The 27,317-nt window shown below is 38.5% G+C and overlaps 1 protein-coding gene and 1 long non-coding RNA gene across 8 annotated transcripts in view; one reads left to right on the forward strand and one right to left on the reverse strand.

Moving 5' to 3' along the window:
- Positions 1-13,649, forward strand: LOC308176897. Its single transcript, XR_013938717.1, has 2 exons — positions 1-1,046; positions 4,799-13,649. It is a non-coding gene; the product is annotated as an uncharacterized lncRNA (long non-coding RNA).
- Positions 11,500-27,317, reverse strand: part of XIAP (X-linked inhibitor of apoptosis) — a 32,548-nt gene continuing 16,730 nt past the window's right edge. For all 7 annotated transcript variants that reach the window (XM_080553316.1, XM_080553310.1, XM_080553315.1 and 4 more), the window contains 6 exons: positions 21,616-22,519; positions 19,735-19,834; positions 17,858-17,936; positions 17,181-17,214; positions 15,653-15,853; positions 11,500-14,206 (listed from right to left, as the gene is read on the reverse strand). In XM_080553316.1, the coding sequence (XP_080409442.1) occupies positions 14,013-14,206; positions 15,653-15,853; positions 17,181-17,214; positions 17,858-17,936; positions 19,735-19,834; positions 21,616-22,486 (1,479 nt within the window). In that variant the 5' untranslated portion in view covers positions 22,487-22,519 and the 3' untranslated portion in view covers positions 11,500-14,012. The remainder of the gene's footprint in view (positions 14,207-15,652; positions 15,854-17,180; positions 17,215-17,857; positions 17,937-19,734; positions 19,835-21,615; positions 22,520-27,317) is intronic.

Raw genomic sequence — 27,317 nt, forward strand, 5'->3', positions numbered from 1 at the left:
AGAAGGCTGGCTTGTAGTTAGATGAGATTAGAGTGGAACTGGGACAGAAACGCTGTTAGTCAGCTTAAACTGCCCAAGATCGTAGAGCAAAAAGATTACAAACAAGTCAAATGTATTTGTTTAAATTGTCATCAATGAGCTTTGAGGAAAATGATCCATCAAACAAATGAGTCAGCTCTCTCCTGCATTTTCAGGCAAACACCAGTTAGGGATGTTGACAGTGGATCAGTTTATCTTGGTCTTTTCCTCAGAAACTACCGAGGCTGGAGCTTAGGAGGTTGGAGTGGCAGTGCAGTGAAGGCTTGTTGCTGACAAGATAGCTAAGGATAAGGAACTGTGGGAATAAAAATGTTGTTTTTGCAGAGTTACATTGTTTAAAGGTAAGGAATGTGGTATTGAGATATACTTGCCGTGATGAGAAAATTTAGCAGGCGACCTTGTAAAATGCAGACAACCAGACTCCTTAGAACAATTAGGTGAAAATCACGGTGTCAAGTCAGATAAGTGAAGAAACATTACCACTTCAAAGCGTAAAAAAGTCAAAAGAAGTTTGAAATTTAACAGGCTGGCAACTGAAGGCCATGTATTTTCTGTGAAGCATCAGATAGGTTGTGAACCTGGATTACCCAGTCAATGGGGAAACAGGGGAGGGTCCTGGTCATCGAGAAATAAAGTATATAAACCGTACTGTGTGACTAGTAGGTGTGCTCCTGCTTGTGGGACGCCTGCCATTGCAATCGCGAATAAATTACTACTTCACTGAGATCCTCGCCTGAGCCTAAGTTATTGGCTATGGAGTGTTTCTCAGAATTTGGGAGCTCGTCCGGGATCCAGTCACCTACCGGGGAGCCCCACCGCCGCAGCAGCAGGAAGGCATGCCCCGCTGATTTCAGCGGTCCTGTGCATCGACGGCGGCGGTTCTGCGGAGAGCTGACAGAGGGCCCGAGACTGATTAAAGAGGCAGGATCCGTGAAGTAGTGGGGAAGGGAAGAAGGTAGGCACTCCGGGTTTAAGAATTGATCCGGTAACTCTGTGCACAGACCAAGGTAAGAAATATTAAGTATTGCCTTGGGGGTCGGGTGAGACTCTGTGTGACGTGTGATGTGTGATTGAGACGTACTTTTGTACGAAGCGAGTGTGGAGTCCTGATCCACGGTTCCGTAGCTCCACGCGGGGCGCAGGCAGAGACGGACAAAGAGTGAGATAAGGGAGAGAAAGGAAGAGTCTTGGGAAATTTGGTGTACAGTAAGCCCTTGCACGGTGAAGTGCTTGGCAGTACACCAGGGAAATATGGTGTACGGTAGCCCTTGCATGGGGAAGTGCTTGGCAGTACACCAGGGAATCTGGTAAACTCATAGGTGTGCGGTGCCCCTTGCACGGGGAAGTGCTTGGCAGTACACCCCCATTTTCCAGAATTGGAACGTTAGTGTGTGGTACCCTGCAGGAGGGAAATTTCTGTAGCAGCACACTGACAAGGGCTAGGAAAAATGGGAAATATGAGTTCCAGGGGACAGGGAAATATCCCTGGGGGAGTGCCTACCGACAGTTCTTCCTGAAGAATGATAAGAAATTGGAAAAATAATCTCAAAATTGGAGGAGATAATAAAAAAAAAAAGGTTAAATATTGTGTATCAGTCTGGACAAAAGAACCAATTAAGGAAACAGCAGTATTTTGGCCAAAATACGGGTCTGATGAAAATTCAGGCTTTAAATTTATGTGTAAACAATAAGATTCCTTTTTCGGAGAAGGAGCCAAGTTGTGCTCCCTATAATCCTAATATTGCACCAGTGGCAGCAGCAGTCACTCCAGGAAGGGAGACAGGGACTGCAATTAACACTGTCCCTAGAGAAGAGCGTACTCTAGGCTCTGGCAAGAATTGGAACAAGGTAGAAGAGGTACTGAGAATTTTGCCTTCCCTGATACTAACAGTACTAACACTAACTGTGTGTATCCTCTTAAGTGAACTTCCCCCCCTCCTTACCAGCAGAGAGGTTAGGAGTTTTAAGGAAATGAAGTCTTTAATTGAGGACCCCACCAGGCTAGCTGAACAATTAGACCAGTTCCTAGGACCTAACTTATACTCTTGGGGGGAAATGATGTCTATACTAAGTATGTTGTTTACAGGGAAAGAAATGAGAATGATCAGGAGGAGAGCTGCTATACAAGAAAGGGAAGGAGCTCGTCCTCCGGGACTAGGGTTAATACCTGCAGAGCAGGGGTGCCCACTTGCCAATCCTGGCTGGAGTAGTGATAGTGCGCAGCACAGGGGTCATGTGGGAGACTTGGGGTCGGGGTGGGGGAGTGCTCGGGGTGAGTCCCGGCGATCCGGTGTCCTGGGGGCTCTTGAAAGTTCATTTTGTGATTAAAGCCTGGCAAGATACACAGAAAAAGCTCCAGAAGGTGTGGGGATGTAGTGAACAGTCACTGTGGGGGGCCCTCCTGCAGGAGGCCCTGGAGGTGTGTGTCAGGAGCGGAGGTGAGAAGGAAAAGCAGAGAGAGAAACTAATGGTATTGACAGTGTAGCAGGTAGTGAGGCAGAGGGTTGGAGAAAGAGGAAGAAAATTTTCAGGAGGAGTCAGGGCCAGGATGGAAAGGAGAGGAAGAGAGATGGAGGAACAGCAGGCAAGGAAAGCTCAGGGACAGGCTTTGAAGTGTGGCCAGGCTGGCCACTTCAAGTAGGAACAGGAGGAGAGAAGGAAAATGGGAAAGTACAGGTTGGAGAAAGATAAAAACAAGTGTTAAAAAGGGTTATTGAAGGTGTTAAAGGTGTGGTATGTAATGTTTGACAGAGCTGTTTTTTTGAATGAGTTGGGAAAGTTGAATGAGCAGGGAAAGAGGATGTAGGCATTATCTAAGTAACAGTTTAGAAGTTTTGGTATATTTGCTGTGGTGTTTGGTCAGTTTCCCAAGTATCGGGAAGGGGGGGAGACGGGGGGGGGCAGCCTGCTCCACCAGGGGCCTCTCCACAGGCCGCAGGGGGCTTCGGCTCTGGCGCCTGGAGCGCCTCCACCCCCTCCTTCTGTGCTGACTTTGGTGTCTGCGGGGAGGTTTCTCACTCCTCACTCTCCCAGCTGCTGTTGAGCAGCAGGTTTTTGTTTGTTTGTTTGTTTTCGTGGATGTGCTTTCACAGAGGCACAGACTGTGTTGCTCATGGCTTGGCTCTGGGCAGCGGTGGGCCCCTCTGGGGCCGGATGAAATTGTCCCTTATCTGCCACGGAGAGGCTTCTGGATTCTTCTTGCAGGGACTGCCACTGCAGCCCCCCCGGAACCTTGCCATTGAACCCAGTACACTGGGGCAGCTAGGTCATTACTGGCCTATTACTAATGAAACCCTAAAAAGTGATGGGGGTAGAAGAGGCTGGGATAACAGTGCCACCTTTGGGGGATACCAAGCTGAGACTAGGGGATAAAATGATCACTGGGCAATTATTGTATGTACCCAATGCAGGGACTAACTTGTTGGGAAGGGATTTGATGATGAAATCGGGCATTCAAATAGTAAATCGTTAGATTGGAATAACAGTGTTATTAACGGAGTGCTCTCAGGCCCTGAGAGCAAAGGTATATTCACCTCTGACTGGAAAGATCCTGAAACGGGGGCGGAAGCAACAATACACATGGACAGTTTTACCTCAGGGGTTTACAGGGCCACCGATGTATTTGGGCAAGTTTTGGAACAAATTTTGGAGCAAATCCAACCTCCTGAGGAGGAATTACTGTTACAAAATGTGTATGATCGTTTATTGTCAGGACAGGAGAAAACAGTTGTGAAGGAAGCTACTAACAAGCTATTCAACTTTCTGGGAAAGCAGGGCTTGGGAGTATTGAAAAATAAATTACAATATGTAGAAAGAGAAGTCAGGTATTTAAGGCATCTAATGTCTGAGGGAAAACTGAGAATAAATCCAGAGAGGATTCAGGGAATTGTTGAAAACTAAGAAGGAACTAAAAAGTTTTAAGAGAAAGATTTTTTTTAAGGAATCAGGAGCCACGAAATCTGAGGGAAAACAGATACTCCCTGATGGGAGAGAAATGTTGAATAAAGCACCAATGAGGCAAATATGATGTTTTACATCAAGACAGTCATTGGGAGGCGCAAGCAATTGTGATATTGTGCTAAAAAAAGTATGTCTGTGTAGGAATATAAACTTTATTGAAGCAAATATGCAGAGGATGTACCATATGTCAAAAGATAAATAAAAAGGTCATCCGTAACCCACCTAGAGGGGGACAGGAGCCAGGGATTTGACCTTTCCAAAGTATTCAGGTGGACTTCACTGAGTTACCTAAAGCAGGGAGGTTTAAGTACTTGTTTGTCCTAATTGACCACGTGACTGGATGGGTGTAAGCTTTCCCCTCCATATCTGCCACTGTGAACACGGTGGCTAAGGTATCACTGGAGCAAATAGTCCCTAGATATGGGATAGCTGAAAACATTGATTCAGATCAAGGAAATAATTTTACTTCACAAGTACTGCAAGGGTTAATGCAGGTCTTAGAGATTGAGTGGGATTTTCACACCCCCTGCCACCCCTCCTTTTCTGGGAAGGTGGAGCAAATGAACCAGACATTAAAGAAGCAATTAATTAAATTAGTGTTAGAAACCCAACTTCCTTGGGTAAAATGCTTACTCCCACAGGTTCAAACAGCACCAAGAAAGGATATAGGAATTTCACCATATGAGATGCTGTTCAGATTGCCCCATCTGGGCAGAAAGGATGAGATAACTCTCTTGTTCCGAATTGTGGTTTCTTAAGAACTGTATTCTAGGGTGTCCTCTTCTTTGTCATCTCTCAGGACCCGTGGGTTGTTGGCTCAAACCCCACCTTTGGAATTCCCCATTCACCACCATCACCCAGGAAACTGGGTCCTGATTCAGACTTGGAAGGAATCAACTCTGGCCTGAATGGGAAGGACCATTACTAACCTCAGAAACAGCCGTAAGGACTGTGGAAAAAGGTTGGACTCACTATACTTGAGTGAAGGCATCCGTCGACCCTAGTACCTGGGAAGCTGTTCCTACAGAAGACTTGTTGGAAGTTGAAATCAAAAAGAAAAATCACATAATAGACTCTGAGCAGGATAAAAGCTTGCAATTGTAAACTAACCTTTTATTTTCACAGGTCACTAATGAGTGTGACTTGTGATTGAGAGAAAGGACAGACCTATAGCGAATTGAAATGCTCCCAAGGGGGGTTTGTTGTAGTAGTAGTGTATATCTTATTCTTTGTATTGATAATTATTTGGAAACCTAAGGTTTAAAAATAATGACAGGGAAAAATCAATTATTAATTTTGTTTCTAGTGATTGTAGGCCTCAGAGAAAGCCTTGGTCAATTGGCAACTTGGAAAAGGCATGACCAGAGATAATAGTAAGACGGGATACCCCATAAAAATATGGGTGAATGTGACAGAGGGTTATGTACCACTATCTGTCATGTTTGGTGCTTGTGAGGTGTTAGCTTGTGGAGATTTAAATGCCCAAGGACAATTGAGCAGAGAGAACAAATAACTGGGAGAGACCCAATAGCCAGATTGAGAATAGCTGTATGGAAACGATCCTCTATTGCCATCAGAGAAAGGGAGAAACTCAAGGAGAAAACAGGAGGCCCTCTTTGAAATGCGGCAGTTCAAACACTTGAGATTGAAACAGGGTATGGGGATGTGAATGCCTGGATAGAATGGGTCAAATATACCGTCCAGAGTCTCAACCATAGCAATTGCTATGCTTGTGCCTCGGGATGACCGATTGCCCAGATAGTGCCCTGCCCATTAGGGTGGACCAAGGATTCCCAGGGGATGCGATGTATGATTGCATTGTACTAAGAAAAGACTGCCTGGGGAAATGAGGCCTGTAATTCTCTCTTTGCTGTTCCCTTCCTTGCGTGATAGCAATATCAGGGTTCCCCCTGCATTCTGTACAGCTATAGGTAACCGTACAGCTTGCCTCTCATGGCAGGGTGTGAGGGCTACCCGGCATCTGGGAGAATTTGCCTTGTGCTTGAGGACCTTGAATGCTACCAAGGACTTGATGGGAAACTGCTCAAGACTTGAGATCCCCAGGGCAGACCTCTGGTGGTACTGTGGAGGGAAGATCTTACGGTCCACCCTGCCATCTAACTGGGAAGGCACTTGTGCACTTGTTCAATTAGCTATACCCTTTACCCTGGCATTTGAAAGAGAAACATCCCAAATACCCAGAAGAAGTAAAAGAAGCTTAGGAGTATCATTTGATGATAGAGCGTACGTAGATTCTACTGGGGTGCCTAGAGGAGTTCCCGATGAACAGGAAGCCAGGAATCAAATTGCTGCAGGGTTTGAGTCACTGTTCCGGTGGGTAACAATCAATAAGAATGTGGATTGGATTACTTATATTTATTATAATCAGCAGAGATTCATAAATTATACAAGGGATGCAACAAGAGGAATCGCTGAACAGCTAGATGCCACCAGCAAAATGGCTTAGGAAAACAGAATAGCATTAGATATGGTGCTTGCGGAGAAAGGAGGTGTGTGTGTGTGTGTGAACTGAGCAACCATCGTTGCACTTTTATACCCAACAATACTGCCCCGGATGGCATAGTAACTAGAGCATTGCAAGGGTTTACCACCCTTGCCAGTGAATTGGCAGAAAAATTAGGCATATTTACATCCTTGATCGTAGTTGCAGGAGTTTTGACAGCCGTTGGTTGTTGCATTATCCCCTGTGTAAGAGGACTAGTACAGTGGTTAACTGAAACTGCACTATTGAAACAAATGACCATGAAGCCACCACCTAACTCAGATAAGGTGATGATATTAGAGGAGATGGAAAGCAAATAAGGTGAAGAAGAGGAAGATATCTACCAAATTACACCTTAGAGAAAAGTTTTGCAAAAATCAACAATTTGTAAAAAAAGAAAAGGGGGCAACTGTGGGAATAAAAATGTTGTTTTTGCAGAGTTACATTGTTTAAAGGTAAGGAATGTGGTATTGAGATATACTAGCTGCGATGAGAAAACTCAGCAGGCGACCTTGTAAAATGCAGACAACCAGACTCCTTAGAACAATTAGGTGAAAATCACGGTGTCCAGTCAAGTCAGATAAGTGAAGAAACATTACCACTTCAAAGCGTAAAAAAGTCAAAGGAAGTTTGAAATTTAACAGGCTGGCAACTGAAGGCCATGTATTTTCTGTGAAGCATCAGATAGGTTGTGAACCTGGATTACCCAGTCAATGGGGAAACAGGGGAGGGTCCTGGTCATTGAGAAATAAAGTATATAAACCGTACTGTGTGACTAGTAGGTGCGCTCCTGCTTGTGGGACACCCGCCATTGCAATCGCGAATAAATTACTACTTCACTGAGATCCTGGCCTGAGCCTAAGTTATTGGCTACAGAACTGATTGCTCTTTCAGATAATAAGCCTGCAGGGTTTTATGTGGCTGACTTATCACATTCCCAAGATCCTACCTGTATCTTTATCGCTGTTTCCTTGGATTTAGTTTTCTTCATCAACCAGCTTCAAGGTTTCGTTCAGGCAGCGCTTCTCAGAAAGTCCCCTCCTTCCAATCATGCATGGGGGGGTCCCCAAAGCCATTCCTGCTGCCTGAACTCTCTAACACAGTGTTAACATGAAAGCAAAGCAAAGCGTGATCTTGTCATTAAGCTGTGATTGACATTTTATCTTAATGAAACAAAGCATAACAAGTGGCAAGTAATACAACAGTTTATGACATCTTGGCGGTTTGCACAGATGTTGAAAACCGTTAAGATAAAAATACCATTTTTAGAACCTAACTTCCTTTAGCATGCTTTTAGAAGTACTGCAAAGCCTCAGCAACAGCAACTGCAACCAAAGCACTTTTCCCTGTGTGCTCCAGGGCAGAAGGCGCTCCCGGGAGCTCACTCTAAGCACCGAGGACAGCGGTTCCCAGTGCGCCTCTCCCATCCTCTTGAATCGCCATTTGCAGAAGTGAAGCTTCCAACCCCAAGCACAGGTCTTTGTTACAAAGACTTGCCATTGCTGATAAAGCATTTACTAAGCAAATTCTAACATTGCTATAAAAGGGCTAAATTATGACATAGGAATAGATGTTGAATTAATATTACTTTTGGTACACTGTATTTTGCAAAATGCCATTAGACATTTGCATTGATTCTTACTTTTTTGGTGGCCTGTACCCTACAAATAGCTCCCCTACTGACTCCAGTAACTCCGCAAGGGTTGGGTATACAGAAAAAGGAAGCAAAGTCAATCTTAGATTCAGAAATTTAGTTCTCTTAGGCAAGACTTAAAAGGAAAAGACTTACTACATCTTGATGCCCACTTTTGAAAAGCATGCATTTTGAAGATTAACCATTTGCTTTAAGTGACAAACCTCATCACACTGTTGAAAGGTAAGAGAAATCGTGTCAGAGTTCTGCAGCAAGATCCAACTTCGTAAGGTTAAAAAGACATATTATGTGTAAATAAATGTAAGTGCTCTCTGCCTTGGTAATTTCTCAAAGTTAGAGTAATTCATTCCCCAAGATGTTCATGCATTTTTACTAAACTTGACTTTTCAGTACTTACTGTAATGATTTTCCTAGTAGTTTTCATAAAGGCACTCCGCAAAGGACTTCTTCATTTGATAGTAAACTCCATTTTTCAATTATCAAGCATTTAACTTTGCTGCCGTCAATAGCTTCCTACGCTATAAAATTGTAAATTACTAATTATCCAGAGGAATCTAAGTAGTTTTCACCTATCATTCAACATCACACATTTACAGTAAAATTAACACACTTTTCTCCCAGATTTTCCAGAGAATTTTGTTTATCCAAGCCATTTATAACTGAAAGTGTACTGTCCTCTTCCCTATCATAGGAAAAAGCAAATTCGTCTGCTATGTCAGTCACAGAGCTGTATTCTCTGAATTAACATTAATAATTTTACCGTAACATTGATGTCAGTATTGCTTAAGTAAGCTTACTTTAACCCTGGTTAAACAAATTGAAGATAAACTGCTGGAATCCAGTTTTTATTTATTATCACAGCTCTTTGGCTTCCCCACAAAAAGCCATTTTACGATTATGGCACAATAATTTCTGTACAGCAGCATCAGCACATCCCTTGAAGCAATGTAATACAGTGACTCACGAAGCTGGTGACATACTTTCAACAACCTGAATCAGTGCAAAGGCAGGGTAGGGTCACAGCAAAGGAAAAATATTCTTGATCAAATTTCCAAGCTACTCAGCAAAATTTACTCACGTGAAACACAAACAGTATGGGGACAGGGTGAGTATTCACTCATAGCTCAATTGCAGGAGGAATGAAGGTGATCTCACTGGAGAAGACAGTCATGACCTTTCACAAAGCAGGTTCAGGAGGTAAGACCAACACAGTCATCCTGCATGAGACTTGCAATGAATGGAAGTGCTTCTTCCCCCTCTTTGGCAACCAGCCCTCTTGCTGGTAGGAGTAAATCTCACACAAAATGGAGGGTAAAAAAGAACACTGCTCAACAACTCCTTCACATACTTACCTCCACAGAATATTGCAAAGGCCAGAAATACCTCCAAATCCTTCTTCTGTCTATGACATTTTTGGGTAGGCCTTACACACAGTACACTAGAACTTGCATGCTTTGAAAGGCAGGACATTCTCTTCTGCCACTAAATATCGTGGCAGCAAAATTTACTACACCTTCTGAAGTTTAATCCTAGTATACAACACTTAAGCTTGAAGTTTACTATGAATATGGTAATCAAGTGCTTGCATTAACTTCTCACCCAGTTATATTTTTATTTCTAATGGCCCATTATCTTTATGTTAATTTTACTATAAAAGCTAACTTTAAAAATATGTCTTAGGTTAACAAAAATGAAAACTTTGAAAACTTCAAACTATTTGTCCTGCAGCTTAAGGCAGCACATACCACTAACCAAAATAAACATTTGGGCATTCATTGTGGTCAAAATTAATCATGCAACACAAAAAGAACTTTTAATATACTCTACTTGAAAAGGAAAGATGATCCAAAAAATTCCATAATCAGTGAAAATCTTTTTAGTGAGCTATGGGCTTTAGAACAAGCCAAAAACAAAACAAGAAAAAAAGTATGGACAGCTAAGTATCTGTGGAGATACAAGTTACAGCAACCTGTAGAATAAATCAGTATAATGTTTCAAAACACTGAGAAAAAGCTAAACACGTAAGAATTTAATCTATGTTTTTTCCTTACTTTGCATGCTAAACTAGGCGTGTAATTTCCACATTTTCTAAACAAAAAAATCCTGAATACATTATTAAAAACCCATGTAAATCTCCCACATACCTAGAGCAGCAAATAGTTCTACCACTGTGTTAAATGGAAATAAGAAAGATTTTACATAGTAATCAGCAGAAAAACAGCTACCAAATAAACGATACTTGATTTTACTCCATAGCTCTTCATTCCAAAAAATCTTTTGTAAGAGCCAAATTCCAGGCATCTTTATCCTGCTACTAGCCTCCTTTTCAAACGACCTGTGCTTCTATTGCATTTATTTGCATCTTTCATTTCACTCACTTTAAATACTCATCAGTGTCCATGTAATTTCTTCTGTTTCTTTAAGATACTGAAAATAAAAGTAATTTGAAAAAAAAATCTTCCCAATTCAAGCTGTCAAAATTTGATGAGTATGCTAATTATTTTCTCACATTTAGTCTGAATAGAACTAATTATAATTTTTTTAATAAAAAAACTAAACCTACAGAGCAGTTTTGTCATCTTGCTAACAGGATCTTAACCCTTTAATGTTCCCAAATGATTAAAATTTGAAGTATTGCTATAGTACTGTATCTTTTATAATATTTATTTAAAAAAGGAAATGGTACAGTATATCTTTTAAAAATTAGTATTAAGATTTAATATCAAGCATTTTGTATTATTTACTAGGAAAGCAAACAGATTAAGCAATATCCATTTCACTTTTGAAGATATTGTGCCTTATTTCTATTTTTTTCTTGAACAGTTTACATACTAACATCCCAATTCACCTCCTTATTATGATAAAAATTTATGAGGATTCTAAATAACATTTGGTCAATCTCTTTCCCAGGTATGGTTTTGGCTAGTCTTCATGCCAAATTTTGCAGCCTGTAAACTAGATCCAACTCATCCAGATAGTCTCTCTCATGTGACTTAGGTCAAGGTTAGGTAACAAACCTAACATAGTTTGCAACATTAACTAAACAAGCTACTTCAGGCAAGATACACCAGCTCACATGCACTTACCTCTCTTTAGTTTCCTATGAAAGTTAACAAAAACCTTCCCTGTAAGTGAATATGGAAGCTATAAACAAGCTTGCCAGAACAGCCAACCTTTGTCTCAGTAAGCCCTGTATGTATGAGTTCTCAAACGCTAAGCTCTTCTAAAAAGACACACAGCAAAAATAAAACCTTTCTTACCAGAATGACATATCTATTTTTTCCCCAGAAGAGGAATATGAATCCAAGTGACGAATTCTTTACGAAGTTCTAGTCGTATATTCCTAAGAATTAAATTCTAATTTATTACAAAAAATAGCTAATTGAACTTCTTTTAAAATCAACAGTTTTTAACTCATACAAAACATGGATTATTTCCTCTCAAAATATCATCTTTACTAACACATGTTAATTAGGAACAGTTGAGTTACAAACCAAAAATGCAGCAGAAAGCAACCTTCTATTATGACATCTTCTGCATGTAAGAATCAAATATGCTACTCCGGGAACAACTGGATTGCACTTTATTTAAAATATTCACAAAATTGCACCAGAACAACATGTCAGTTCTGTGAAATCTCATATAATCATAGCAAATATCTAACAAAAAATAGAGACATTATGTTTCTGTGTCTTGGATTTAAAACTTGTATCATATTAAAAAAACTATATTCTGTAAAAAGTATCATTAATTGAATATATTACTCAGTGTGTACAACTCCAAGATAAAATTTCTATGTACACAGAACATATTAGTACATCCACAAAATAAGGAAGTCACATAATTGGAATGACTGTAAGCCAGCTGTACTTAAAGTATCAGCAGTAAAGTGAGTTAGGATAATGCTAAATATTACAAATATGAGAAAAAAGAACATTGAACATCTTTGTGTACATGGGGCAATTTTACAGTAAGACAGCTACTGTCATAATGAAGGGCTTGAGGTATGTAAAATCTCCTTCATTTCTGTTGAGTTCTCTTGTAAGGAATGAACTTGGTATAGAGGAATTTTTGAGAAAAACAGAAGGCTACCAGCAGTTTACTGAGGCCACTTATATACAGCTAAAACAGAAAAAATAAATGGGGAGACAGGAACTGTTTATCAGAACAGACAAACTTACAGAGTAGCGGTACCAAACATAAGGTGAAATCTTTGAGCAGCTGGTTTACAGTCTCTGAATTATGTCACAACCATACTTACAGAAATAAGACAATATTTTCAATCACACGTTATGTTTTCGAGAAGCTAAAACCTGAGATGATACACATAATATCTGAATTTCAAAAATTAGTATACACCAATTTTTATCAAACGCCTGATTCTTCATACAGCTGTATTGGCATAAACTTCAGTTAGAGAGTCCTACCAAAATGAAGCAAAGGAACGATCACATAAATAAAGCTTTATGTTCCTTACGCTTTGCCAAGCTAGGTCTATGAACTGAACTTACAGAAGATTTATTTACCTTTCAGTATTGGAGTTTACAGAAAAAAATCAATTACAAAAATTTTTAAAAATTTTAAATACACGTAGTTTGTCAGCAGAAAAATCTAAATACTGCCATATGATTACATCCTGGGATTAATTGCACTTTTTTATGTTTGTAAGTAGCATATAAAATTAACTTAAGAATGAATGTTCTGATTAACATCATGATTAACATCAGTTAAAATTTGTCCTTTGTTAGTCACAGCTATATAGAAGCAATTACGATATTTTTAAAGTAGTTTCAAAAGGGTCCATTAATTGTGAGGATGCTGCTAACTTGTCAATCAAGAAAGAAAACAGAAGAAAATCAGAAATATTCAGAGCTATTTCTTTCTATGCGTTGCATATGTTTGTTTAGCCTGTTAATGATTATTTGAAGGCTGGTTACGGAAGCTTAGAAGTGTAAACATGAATGACAAGAAGACAGACATCCTTCAGAGGCAATTGTAGCTAGAAAAAAAATGACAATTCAGTATAGCAAACCTGTTCTTACTGATGTTGTGGGAATCTAACTCTTTAGATGAGCAAGTGACAAGAATAAAATAAGCAGACATGATATTTTAGCTGATATTTTTTTAAAACCAGTAACACTGGATTAGTAGGGGATAAGATATATGGTAGCATCTAACAAATCAGAAAGTATTGTAACCCCCAGAAAATAAATTCAGACATTTGAATTCAAAGTAACAACATAAAAACTATTCTAAAGCAATTTGTTTCCTCTGATTAGACTGTTTTCATCCTTGATTCCGCAAGAAGTTAACCAGCTCTATTTCTGATAAATGAGAGCTGAGTAAATGACAATTAGCAGAAACAGACTACAAATAAATAGCAAAAAAATATATATATATACTTTTCACTCAGTATGACTTGGCTGATTTGTTAGTGGGGGAAAATGCAGCATCACTACTGCTCCATCAAAACACTCAGTTTTCCTATTCCATTTCATGAAAGAATATATATATTTAACTCACGTATTTGTTATATTAATAGAAGTGTGGACACTCAAATAGAAGATCTGAAAATACAGGAAGTTATCTGAGGTTACAACTTTGCAGTAAAAACAAAAAAAAAGTAAGTAATGCAATGAAGAGGCAGTTGAACATGAGTGTTATAAACAAAAATTAGCAGCTTCTGACAGTCAACTCCTATTTCTGAGTGTTGATTAAAGCTTTATTGTTTACATTATCCCTAAAGTGAGATGCTCCATAAATAGGTGTGCTAGACTGCTGAAAAACCGTCTGTTAGCACATTATACACATTTAAAGAAATAAAGCAGGAAACAGTTGCATCTACAGTACTGTACGCTAATACATAAAAATTTTCTGTCTTTTTAGAATATTTGTACAACACAAAGGACATACGTTAACTGCTTCAGCACATTCCTTACAAGCAACTAGGTGGCCACAGGGAATGAGGACTACTGATATGTTTTTAGCCATACAGATTTTACAAAGCTTTTCTTCCTGCAAGCGCCTTAACTTCTCTTCCATACTGAGATCTAAGGAAAATAAACACATAGAAAAAAAGTTAACATACTTTAATAGCATCTACATCTAATTTTTCCGCTCTTCACAGAGGGACAAGGTTCTCTTCATATGATTTAAAGGTCACACCTTTAAAAAGCAAAAATAAATTTACACATGACAGGAAGCCACACTGTAACATGGAATCCTCCCTTCACACACACACCACCTCCAGTGCCAATGCAGGGAAAGTATCTATATTTGCTATATTTTAAGTTTGAAATATACATGGAATCTAGACTATGCATATTCCAATTAGGAACTTTTCTTTCCAAAAATTTCCCATGAATAGCTTTCTCAAAATCTATAAAGAATGTGAAAGAAAGGTTCACTGATACTGGTTAAGTAATTTGGATTTTCTTTTCTTAGCAAGTTTCCTCAATTAGAAGAATGAGGATATAATTTCCTTCCCTATCTTTGTTTACAAAAATGCCTATACTTCAAAAGCTTAAAGAATTGTAATCTAGAATGAATCCATTTTCCATTGTACATTAGCTCTGGATTTTATAGAATGCCCACTTTGAAAATGCCCAATTCAAAGGCCTTCCCCTACCACTTGGGAAAAATTCCCCACAATCAGTCACAAAAAAAATTATGCCTATCTTCATTGCAAATTCTTTATCCAAATAATATCTATGAAAAATCTTATCAAAAAGAGTGGGCTAATAACATCCCTGCCTAACATGCCAACCAGATGGTCTTTTCCCTCCCTATGAATTCACCCATATGCTTGTCTTTAAACTACAAGTCTCTTGACTCAGAAATCTCATTTCTGGTCTATTTGTGGAATGTACCACAACGGCTTTCCGACCATGACCTGCACATCCCCGCATAGCTGGAACACAAATAATTGAAAAAAAACCACCACCTAGAAGTACACTTTTTCTTACTTGCCAAGAAGGAAAATGCTTCTATCCAGTGCTGTTAGTACTAATGCTAACTTTATATTTGGAAAGTCTTAACAGTGGAGTATTTATTTCAATTTTGTGTATACCGAATATTTGACAGAACATTGTTGTGTCTATTTCAGTTTGCCACTAGAGTCTCCACACCTATAGTTATCCTTGCCTTTTTTTTTTTTTTTTTGGTCACAGTAATTTTGTCTTTTTAGTTAACGTATCAATTTTCCCAGCAGGACGCTAGACTATTTCAATATTATACAGCTTTGTGGTATTAATACAACTCAATTTATTTTGTAGATGATATTTCTAAACGTTACTAACCTCAAATATCTTTATTACCCCCTTGTTCATCTTTTTTATGTCCAAAAATACTGTCTTGAATTTTAAGCTATAATACTCTATCTTTAAATTAAGTAAGACTTGGGTCTGAGGATAGATAGATAATAATAGGATCTATTTCATAGGCTAAAGAGCTGATATGAAAATACACACATAAGTTTTACAATTTAATAAGTTCACCTTGCTCAAGTGGGTTTTCATTTGGTGTTTCTTCCTTCAGATTTTCTTTTTGAGCACTTATTAAGTCTGCTACCAGATCCTCAACAGATGTATAGCTTGCTCCAGACATCTGCAATTTCTTTTGCATAATGCTCTTAATCTCGGACAAACTGAAACCCATGTGTACGGCATTTTGTACCAAATGATTCTGTAAGTGATCATCTAAAACAAGAAAAAAATTAACAAGAGTGAGACTGAGTTTCGAACAGTATTCACAATAGTTTAAGACATCTTTGCAAATACTTAGCAAAAAAAAATAACTAGGAAATTTTGCTAGTTCTAGGAATTGTAAAAACACTGGAAATTTCAGATTTGAGTTCTTCAACCCTAGCTTTCCTAGACTCTTTATCTACTTATAAGAAAATTACTCCTACGTTTACTATTCAAATCTACTATTTCAACAGCGTCAATGTAATTTCTAAAGTCAAATGTCTTGTATAATTAATATCACAAATTCCATAACTGAACGTTAGCTGAAATTCATCAGAAATCCCAAGGCACAATAAACACATAAGTATTTGTTAACATTACATTAATTGTAATTCAGTTTGGGGAAGAAAAAAATCATATACAGTGATAGAAACCAAAAAATATGAATTTACAAAACCAAAACACAAGCATGATTTTTGTCCTATTTCTGAAGTAAGCCTCTCCACAGTAAAAAAAAAAAATAAAAAAATACAGCTGTAGGAAACCAGACTTCAGTCTATTGGACCTCCTCCTTCCTCTTTTTCAATGTTACTGTTTGAATAGGTTTGTTAGCAGTATGACTTATTTCCAACTCCTCTTTTAGTAAAAGACTAATTTCTTCTTTACTTCACAAGATTATTCAAAGAGCAAAATTCTTAATTTCCTCTCATAAAATAGCAGTATTTAAGAGATTTCTAAACTAGGTTTTGTGTAAACACTCTTAATAGCAACAGCTATCATTCCCTGTCATGATGCTGTCTTCCTACTATTCCTTTAACTATCTTATGTTTTTATTCCTTCATATTTGTGAGAAACATTGCAGGAATGTCTAATAATCGAAAATGTAACAAGCTATTAAAGCTTTCTTAGCTTCCTATTCCTTGCCATTCAACAGTCGAACTCTCCCTGCCTCACTGAAAAGCAACGACTGTTTCATTTCAGTATTCTTGAATTTATCCCATAACACTACTAATTAAATACTTGACGCATACTTCCTAGATACAAAAATAATACTGTACCCTATCGGTACTCTCATGGTTTACTACCTCTTCTTTACAATATTTATCCTATCATGATTCAAATTCCGCCAGGGAAAATAAGCCTCACTGTGCAGTTGCTTAGAAGCAATGGAGCAGTGGAAGAATATCACCCAACATTTTGCCTGTCATTTGTTATTGAAAAATATAATAGTCAACGTTGAAATTAACCATTTCCTTTACTATCCCTGAAAATATGGATAGTCCAAAATAGTTTTTATTATTTTTATACCTAATTATAAAATGATTGTTTTAATAGATACCTTTAGGAAGTACTGTCACTTCAGCAGCTTCTATCTAAAAAACAGTAATATAAAGATGACAAAATTACACTTCTGAAATTGACAAAGGAAAACCTACATAGTTACAAGACATCAAATAGCTATTTGATCTTGGTTATTTTATTGAGTAAAACTTCAATCTGTTCTCAACAATGACAAAGGGATCCTTATTTTGTTATGCTTTTCATATTGTTTTAAATTTTTATTTTAACACTTCTTTGCAATGATAAGATTTATATAGTTCTTAGTCTACCAAAGAATTCTAAAATAACATCAGATTTACTTTTTGGTAACTATACAATTTATCAATGCCCTACTAACAAGAAAAAAAAGATATCTACTACACTTCAATAATGAAATTATTCGTAAGCCATTGATTCCTAGGCTACAAAAAATAGCATTTGTTTAGTATCAAATATACAACACATAAAAGGTACCCTAGCTCTGATCCATAACGTAATTAGGAAGAACTGTGAGATCTATAAACCCCAAATAACAGAACCCAAAATATACCTCAATGTTTTTCACTTTTTGCTAATGAATGAAGCAGCAGGAAGACTATAAATTACACAGATGAGAAGAGCAACCATAAGAAAATTATGTTAATATTGTTTTTTATTTTAACAAAATGGTATTTGATTAATAAGCAAGGCACTTACTGTTGAATCCCTACATCCACCTCCTAAGTGAACATTATTTATAAATTCTAGTCCCTTTTCCTCTCTCACGAACCTGCATCTATAAACAAAAATATTTAGTTTTAATATAACTACACAAGCAGCAAACAACAGTTGATTATATGGCATTAGAAAGGTTTAACAGAATTCCTACATCATACAGAATGCTTGCTTCTTGAATCTCTAAATGTTTAATCAACATCAGTAACACCTTAGCATTTCTAAAAACATCTTAATCATTTCAGCAATACTTACTGTTGCATGTTTTTGGTGAAACAGAAAGCTAAAGAGTTGTTGGCCAGGCCATCTGACACCACAAATTTATAAAAGTTAGGACTCCAATGAGTAACTAACATTATATTAAAATGCTGTTTCTTTTAGTCTTTAGTAAGCAAAGAAAAGCCCACGTAACCTGCCTGGTAAGGCAGGTGCCTTGTGTCTTCCAACCAGTCCTAGCCACTGGGCACAGCTTTTACTTATGAGAAGATGATGTAGGGAACGCTGTAACTTCTCCCAAGTAGTTCTTTACCTTCAGCAGTTCATGGACATACATAGCATGTTGTGAGACTCAAACACTGCCACTGAAGTGGATGTGTAAACAAAAACTCCATATATAACTTTTAATGATCTGAGAGGAGGTAATCAGATTAGGTATAATTTAAGGAAACAATTTTCACAACAAAGAAAATTAAAACAAAGACAAACCCATATGAGGAATGAAATGTAGCAGCAAGAAAATATCTTTTAATCATTTACTACAGCAAGCCCAAAACTAGGAACTGTATGCTTTCAACTGGGAGAGACTAATATTTAAGAGATGCTTGTATCACTACTGGAAAAAAATGTTTATGCATTAGCTGATCTTGAACTTAAACTTTCCAGAGGATCTTTCACTGCAGAAGATGAGTTTGGCAGCTAACACACAAAAGATAGATATCTTTCACCTTTTTATACAAGTAGCTTACACTTTGTACTTAGACAGCTTTTACCCACCTGTAAGAGACAATGAGTCATTCCTTCTTTCCTCAAAAGGGATTTTAGAAAATAGACAACCTTCTAAAAAACACTTACAGGTTTAGAATCCTCAATCCTTGAAAATTATGCAGAAGTCTATTTTGAATTCAATACCATAACTGATTTCTTCAGGTTTGTTTGCACCATGAGTAAACTACCCATTTTGTATCCTGACTTAAATTAAAAACTTTGGCAGGTATCAAGCTCTTAAAATAACAATTAGAATATACTGCTTGGATAATGAGGAAATAATCAGATATGTATTCACAAAACTTCACAATTATGCTAGCTGAGATGTCAGTAACTCCAGACACAAGTCTTCCCTTTAATAATCCCTACAATCAAGCTGACGTACATATAATACTGACTTAGAGTTTCAGAAAGTAAAATTTCGTGACAGACTTTCAGTCTGATCACTTCTAATGACTTAGCTGTGCCCTCAACCTCTTGAGATTTAGTTCTTTCCCCACCCACTTTAGAATAAGTTCGTTCTACCTCTCAAAGACGACATTGTGTTAATATCCTCTTCTGAGGCCTGCAATACAACATTAAGTATATCTGGATCATTATACACATAACAGCAAGATTATAGAAGATAAAACATATGGAATAACAAAAACGAGGACCACAAAGTATAAAACATGGAAGATAACAATACGTTGGTGCCTACATGACAGAAATGAAGGAAGAGGAGGGAAGCAACTAGAAAATGAAACTACTTTCATAAATACGTCAAGCCATAGCCAAATTTCTGAAAATTTTATTCATATGCTCTGTCATAAAGACATAATATACTATAAATAAGACTTAGGGATGCCACAAGAAAACAGCAAAATATAACTTACCCGGGAAACCATTTGGCATGTTGATCCCATGGGTCTTCATTTTCCTTCCATTCTTGCAATCCTCCACCACAGTGGAAGCACACAACATGATCACCGTTACCTTAGGAAACACATGAGGATAAAGTCAGTATTAGGCTTACAAAAAAAGTATGTGAGTTCTCAAATAAAACTCTATGTTATTAAGGAAGTAAAAACAGAAACAAAGAAAAAAGTATTTGTAATACTGATTAGCAATTGCAACTGGAAAAAAAAAATCAAATTTAAAGGAAGACATAGTAAATATGATCTGAAACAAACATTCAGGAAAAAACTTGAGCTTAAAAAAATACAAAACATGAGTCATATAAAATGTTTCTGAATTCCGTTTTAGCATGTAATTATACAGATAAAAAGCAAATGCTAAAAATAATCTATTATCAGATAGCACATTCCACTGATAAGCACACCATTACATGACTACCACAAAGAATTTATTTGGAAAGTAATTGACACAACTTTATCTGTCCTCATGACCAGAGATCTGTTTTCTATTTAAGTCACAGCTAAGCAAGCAAGAGTGAAAATTATTAATAGAAACTTAATTCAAAAGGATGCTTATGTGCCTTTTTGCTCCTCCACTTCACCATTAAAATTAATGGACTCTACGCAGCTGTAGCATAACTGGCTCAGGTGTTAAAAGAAATTGCATCTCTCAGTTCTAGCATTGGGCCTGCTACAATTATAGACTGCAACAGAAACTGCTTAGTTAGTGTGGTGATTGAAATGAGAGAAAGTAGGGATACTTGTTTTCTGCAGCATTAAACCCTTCTCAGCCCCCCAGAAACAGTTTCCACGGAAGTCACTTTAAAAGCTCTCTGGTCTGCCAAACTGCCCTTTTAGCATACCTCCGCAGTACATATTTATCTTGGCTGTGGTAAGCTAGTTATACTTAGGAATTCAAGATGAAATTAATAAAACAATTCTAATGGGTACAAATATTGCCCATGTATCACCCATATAAGAATATATCAACAGTTTCATTTATGGCCACAAGTAAAACAAATGGTATCAGATTAAACAGCTCTCCTGGGAGCTACCAAGATAGAAGCCAATTAAGATCAGACGAAGAAGTTATCCTGGATAATCCCCCTTTTCTTTGTGACCTAATAATAGCCATACTTTGCACAGCATCTCTCAGTGAAGAATTTCAGAGAGCTTTATCTGCACTGTGCAATTCAATCTAATAAGGAATTATTTGCCTTCTCCAGCTTGGGAAACCAATGCACAAAGATATCAGAGCCTTATCCAAGTTACACACTACATTTCTAAGAGTAAAAACTCTGCCAGTAGAGTCATTGTCTTCAAAAAGCTTTTACTGTAGGTCATAATGGCATTGGCTTGTTTTGGGTGTCCAGATGCTATGATAATGGGAACTCATTACCTAATTAAAATGGCAGATAACCTGGATTGCCTTGTTCATAGGCTTGTGTATGAGCCACAAGCCTGCTCGTTAAACCTGAGGTCACTACCTGAAAGTCAGCACTTCATATTTTTTTTTAAAAAATATTAACTTCAGTAATTGTCATTGTGAAAGATAGATTAACAAAGTTTTAGCCAGCAAGGAAAATTCATTTTGACATTTTACTGCTAGAAAAATAAAGTTATGATAAGTTTATATTTTGCTAAAAAAACAAACAAAAAAAACCTTGATGTTACGGATATTTTATATAAGAACTACAAAAATTAGTTTACAGAGCAGAGTGGAATGAATTTCAACTCAACTAAAATTCTGGCAAATCATTCTATATTAGAATAACAAAATGCTTATTTTTTCATGATAAAGTACTTTTTCAATTAAAATGTATTTGTAAGAGATACTAGCCATTTTAAGGTCCGTCTTACCTATGCTATAGAACCCAGCTCCAGCAAGTTGTTCCTTGTTAACAGGGTATATCCAATTTAAAAAGGTTTGTATCCGTCTTTCATATTCTGCCATGGACGGATTCCTCGGATGCTGTTCATCATTTAGACCATTTCTTCCAAGCTCGGCAGGCACAGATTCACTTGGCACATTTCCAACATCCCGGCCCAGGACGAAAAAGCATCTGGGATAGTGCCTCTTGTGTTCTGACCACGCTCTGTCACTAGGTTCCCAGTTTTTCAGTTTTCCACCACAACAAAAACATGCCACTTGGTCACCAACACCCGTGTAATAGAGTCCAGCACTAGCCAATTCCTTTGGCGTCAACAGACCATAGGAGGGCCAGTTGTGAAAAGACTTTAACCTTGCTTCTTCACTGCACATAGCAGGGTTTTTAGGATACAAAATATCTGACATATCCACAACCTGCCTAGTTCTCAACAGGTAGTCTGCCTCCAGTTCAGGCGAGTCATCCAGAGCAGGCGAGAACGCCGAATTGCTGCTGCCATTTTCAGCTCTATGCTGGTAGCTCTGGGCAAGAGGACGCAGATCATTCTCCAAAAAAGTAGACTCGGTAATAAATTTGCAGTTTGGGGAAAGGTTTTTGTGTCTCTCAACTGCAGAATCCCCAGGCTGCCATCCTTTGATAGTCGCGTGGCAACTGAAGCACTTCACTTTATCGCCTTCGCCGGTATAAACAAAGCCAGCTTGTGCCAGAGCTGATGCTGAAACCGGACAATCAAGTGGAAATTCAACAAAGCTTCCTAGTCGGTGGTGTTCTTGGGCCCAGTCCTGGTCACAGTCAGTGCCTGGAGTGGCACGAGGCTCAAAGTTACCTGGGTTACACGTCATCTCTTCATGTGCAGGGCTCTTCTTTCAGATTTCCTAAATGAAGCACATAGATGTTAATTTCAGACAGAAGAAACCATGGTACACATTTGCAAGCCTGGAAAGAGGCTAAATTAAACTAGCTATCTTTTAAATATACAAAGAATGCCTCCTCCTGTTCCTTCCATCTCACCCTTGCCTGCTAAACCAAAAATAAAATAAAGCCTGGGAGATCACGTTTTACAGGAAAAAAAATCATAAAACCTGACCAATAAAAACTTGTCTGGAATGTATACAAGTTTATGCATTTATAAATTTAAAACAATGTTCTTTTTTAAAGAAAAAAGAATTCAAGAATGAAATTAAGTATTTAACAAAAGCTCTGGGCAAAAACTCTGCCAAAAAACTTCCAAACCCAAAATATGAAGTTACTGAATGTGATGTAGTCTGGCTTTGATTTACATGTGCAAGATTTTACAGTCCAGTTTTGTAGCACAACTATCTTTGTTTCCCCTGTACTAATGCCACAACCACCTGTCCATTACAGATTGGCAAAATCCATCATCAGAAAGAAAAAATAATAGCCTTCGGACTTGTGTTTATGTTTTCAAGACATACTTCTCAGTTTTCATTTTAGCAAAATATCTGAGTAAATTAATTCAGATGTTTCACTGTCCATTTATTAAGATGCTGTGCTCGCCTTTCAGCTCAGTTTCTTGCCCTACACAGGGTTAGTGCTGTGCCCAGCACACTGCTTCTTTTCGTGCCTGGCCAGCAGAAGCACAAGAGGTTCCTGTATTTCTGCCACCACCTCAGCTTTTGCCTTCCCTGCCCTCCCCAAGGGAACCAGCCTCTCTCTCTACCACCGGTCCCACTCCTACCTCTGCCAATGCTTTTCCTGGGCGAGCACCCTGGGCCCCTCTGTACCAGGTGGCTGCTAAAAGCGCTCAGACGAGCCCCTTCTGCCATAAGGATGAGATAAAGCAACTCGGTGTACAAAGCCCAAGCAATCACAACCTTCATCCCAAGACAGATTAAGTAGGAGTACAGTAAAAATTCATCCCTTCTCCTAACAAGTGCAGTGATATGATTTAGAAAACCTCATGTAAAACACAGGCTACTGTTGACAGACATCTCAAGCTTACTCCTTCGCTAAGCGGTAAATTGAATTACTACAAGAGTGCTCAAACAAACTTCATAGCACAAGGCAGTAATTCAGCGATTAGCAAAAAGAAATGGAAGAACAAAATGTATTTATTTAACCAAGTGCCATTCTCTACATAAGAGTCCTGTAATATATCCTATTTCCCATCTGCAGCTTTACAAGGCAGGCCATCAGGCAAGAATTTAGCACTCATAGTGCTGGCTATGGAGCACAGGTATGTTCTTATTTTCATGGTCAATCTCAATCAGTTCGTCAGCAGTGCTTGGAAAACAGAACTAGACTGCATTTATTATTCTGAAAAGATGTTTCATTGAATGGAAGGAAATTCCACTTATTTCTGATATATTGCTCTTCAAAACCGTATATATGGCAATTAGAAGCAGTACTGCTTATATAAAGAACTCAAAAAGTGTAAATCATGAGGCAAAAATTACATAAAACCTTCTGGATTTGGGATCTTTAGGCTTGTGGGCAAAAAAGCCTCTTCTGTCTGAGCCTCAAGGCTAAGAGCTTGCACTAATGTACACAGCTCACATACAAAAAAAGCATACATTTTCCATGGTTCTTAATTAACTACACCATTCATAGCAATAACATAGCTAAGTTCATGACATTATCTTGTAGGTAAAAAGATACAAGATGTATCTAACAGCCAGGTCATCTGTGCTGCCCTTTTCTATTCTGCCGGGAATATTTGAGCTCATGTGTGTTGGGCAAGCTGATACCCATTTTGGCAAGGCGATGAAGTCCTTAAAGTTCAGCATCATGAAAACTGGTGACCAGGAAAGGGAAAAGATACCACGAGCAGCAAGACAAAGCCAATATATAGAAAATTACATTCTGTTTGAGAACTATTACTTCAAATAATAATGACTTTCACTGTGAAAGCCACGTAACAGAACAAAATATCTATCAAATTTTGACAGGATGTAAATCCTTTAGACAGACGCTTCAGCATGTGCTTGACTGGTCAATCCTGCTCAGGGAGAAGCACAAAAGAAAAGGTGGGGTAGATGGAAGAGGCTTGTTCAAGCTTACTCATGCCAAAGTGATTGCATAGGGGATCAACAAAGCAGTAGGGGGATGAGAGAAAATACTATTCTGAGGTTACAGAGAGCACGCGACCCGCCACACCGAAGGCCTAGTTCGCAGAACTCGGTAGACCTTAAGAACAGATGACAAGGACTTGAGAAAGAAACCACCCAGCCCAACCACACTCCAGAAGACACAAGTACATTCCCCAGCGAGACAAAGAAGTTAAGAGTACAGGTAAGCATTACACGAGTACAGGGAGGCATTCCATGTAAGCATTCCACGTTAGAAGTTTCCTGGTACGCACTGCCAAACAACTTCATCTTCCACAGGGAAAGATACCACTTACTCTGTAGAGGACTCTGAAACCTACCAACTGTAATGAAGAATTCAGGTAGTACATTAATTTAGCTGGTTTTCCTCTGTAAGACCCTTAAGCTCACGGAAGTGGTAAATCTTCAAGGTCATGTAAGCGGTTTTATCCTCATTACAATAAGTGCTGCCAGGTGCAGAGCAAGACAGAACAACCCTTTTCGGTCCAAGTCAGATGCAAACTTGGTGAGTTGTAGTCCCTCAACTTACACAATATGAAGTCTGCAAAATATTTAGGAAAAATATAATTTTACAAAGCTAGATGCTAATCCTAAAAATGCTTAAGGATATGTTTAACTTTATTTACTACCAGCCATGCCATCAAAGCCAAGAGGTGCCTTCTATCTATGCTTATTTTTATTCCTGGAATTACAGCACAACCAAGAAACAAGTCACAGCTTTAGTTCCTCTCTCAGAGGATGTACTAATATTTGTACTGCCAAACACACCGCTTTGCTAGCAGCATCCATTGAACTCCATGAGGAAAAAAACCTCTCATTACTCTACAACAAAAAATGACACATATTATGGATAAAATAATACCACATTTATTTTAAACATTCCAAAAATTTCCTACCAATAATCTTTGCAATAAACCAACCACAAATTCTGAGGCCAATTCCTCTTTTAGCTGTTCCACAAAAATAAACACAGGACACACCAAGTCACATTCAGTGGTCAAAGGACACTTCTCTTCCTCAAATGGCCACAAAGCCACCTGTGATTTGAAACAGCACTGAGAGCTCACATGTGAGCACAGGAGCAAAAGCCATGCTAGCGTCCATCCCTGGCAATTCGCACTGGAAGTGGTCCTGTCCCTGAACCAGTTCCTCTTGCACACCTGGTGCACTCCACTCCCTCCATTTGAGAGGAACTACTCCAAGTAAGCACCCACCCAACTCGTTACTGGTAGGACTTCATTAATACAAAGCAATAGGATGAGTTGGTGTTGCAAAATTAGGGGTTCCTTCTCCAGCGTGGCTTGCCTGCAGGTGACAGCCGCCTATGGGTACCTGTGCCCCTACTGGCAGGGAGCAGCCTATGCCCAGGCAGGTGAATCCAGCCCCAGGTAGCCAAGTTTAGGAAAGGGTGCTACGTTTCTTGGTCTGAACATTGTTCTGCAGCCTGACGTAAAGCACCAGGGTTCCCCGTTATTTCCATCAGTTCCAGGGCTGCCTGGGATAAGCTGGGACCAGCCCACAGCAGGTCCAGACTGCCCCTTGCCCACAGTACCTCCACAGCTCTCTGCTCCTTGTGTTAGGCAAGAACATGCTTTACACCAGTAAGGTATGTAAAGCAAATCAGAAACGGGCAAGCAGTTATTACCTGTCCTTAGTAAAATTTGCCAGGAAGACCCTCTGTACTGTCAGCAGTTACTGCCATCAAAGACTTTAGTTCAATGCAACACCCTTCTTGAGAGCTACATTTGCTCAAAGAAAAGCATTTGCTTGAGACATTTTAAAAAAAGAGAAACTTGAACTAAAACAATGCTGAAAACATCTAAAAACCAGGAGGCCTTTATCTGCCCAAGAGCTTTGTTCTCAGTTCTCATTCCCCAACACCTGCAGTAACACCGACTATACTTGCTGTACAGTCAGTGCAGATGTTCCAATTATATCTGTTTGTATAATACCAGATTTAGCAAGAAGAGGCAAAACCTTTTTCAAATTTCTGACATGGGTGGGGAAAATTACTGTGTATTGCAGGATCACTGCCTCGCTTGCCGAAATGACAAAGCTCATTAACCACTAAGCAGGGTGAGAAAACATGACGTTGGAGAGCCGGCATGCTCACTTCGTGCAGCCACAGAGACGTGACTAGTTCTGAGCACCGACCCGAATTATTTCTGTAAGGCAGTTTGTAACTAGTGTAGTAACACCTGACGTTACACTGAATCATACTGTACTTCTCTGCTTTAGCTTAGCAAATTCAGAAGTAGCTACTGAACAAATTGCATTGACTGACCTAGAAATCTGACCTATATGTTTCTTTGGATTTTCAAAGGGCAAAAAACAGTAATTACATGTAGTAATATGAGAACTGTCATGATACATACTACTAATAAAGAAACCCGCTTTTATAATCACAAGTTTAAAGGTTCATGTTTATTTCCTTTTAAAAATCTTATTTTGAAATCTTCCAGGATTGTTTCTGTAAAGATCTCAAATGACCTTAAGGGACTCTCATCGTTATTACTACACTGTGTTCATACAACGATTTGTAGTACCCAAATAGCCTGAGCTGCACACTCTTCTTCTTATCTTCATGCCTACAAGACTTCCCAGA

This window comes from Anser brachyrhynchus (genome assembly GCF_964034855.1).
Source record: "Anser brachyrhynchus genome assembly, chromosome: 13".
Classification (NCBI taxonomy): Eukaryota; Metazoa; Chordata; class Aves; order Anseriformes; family Anatidae; genus Anser; species Anser brachyrhynchus.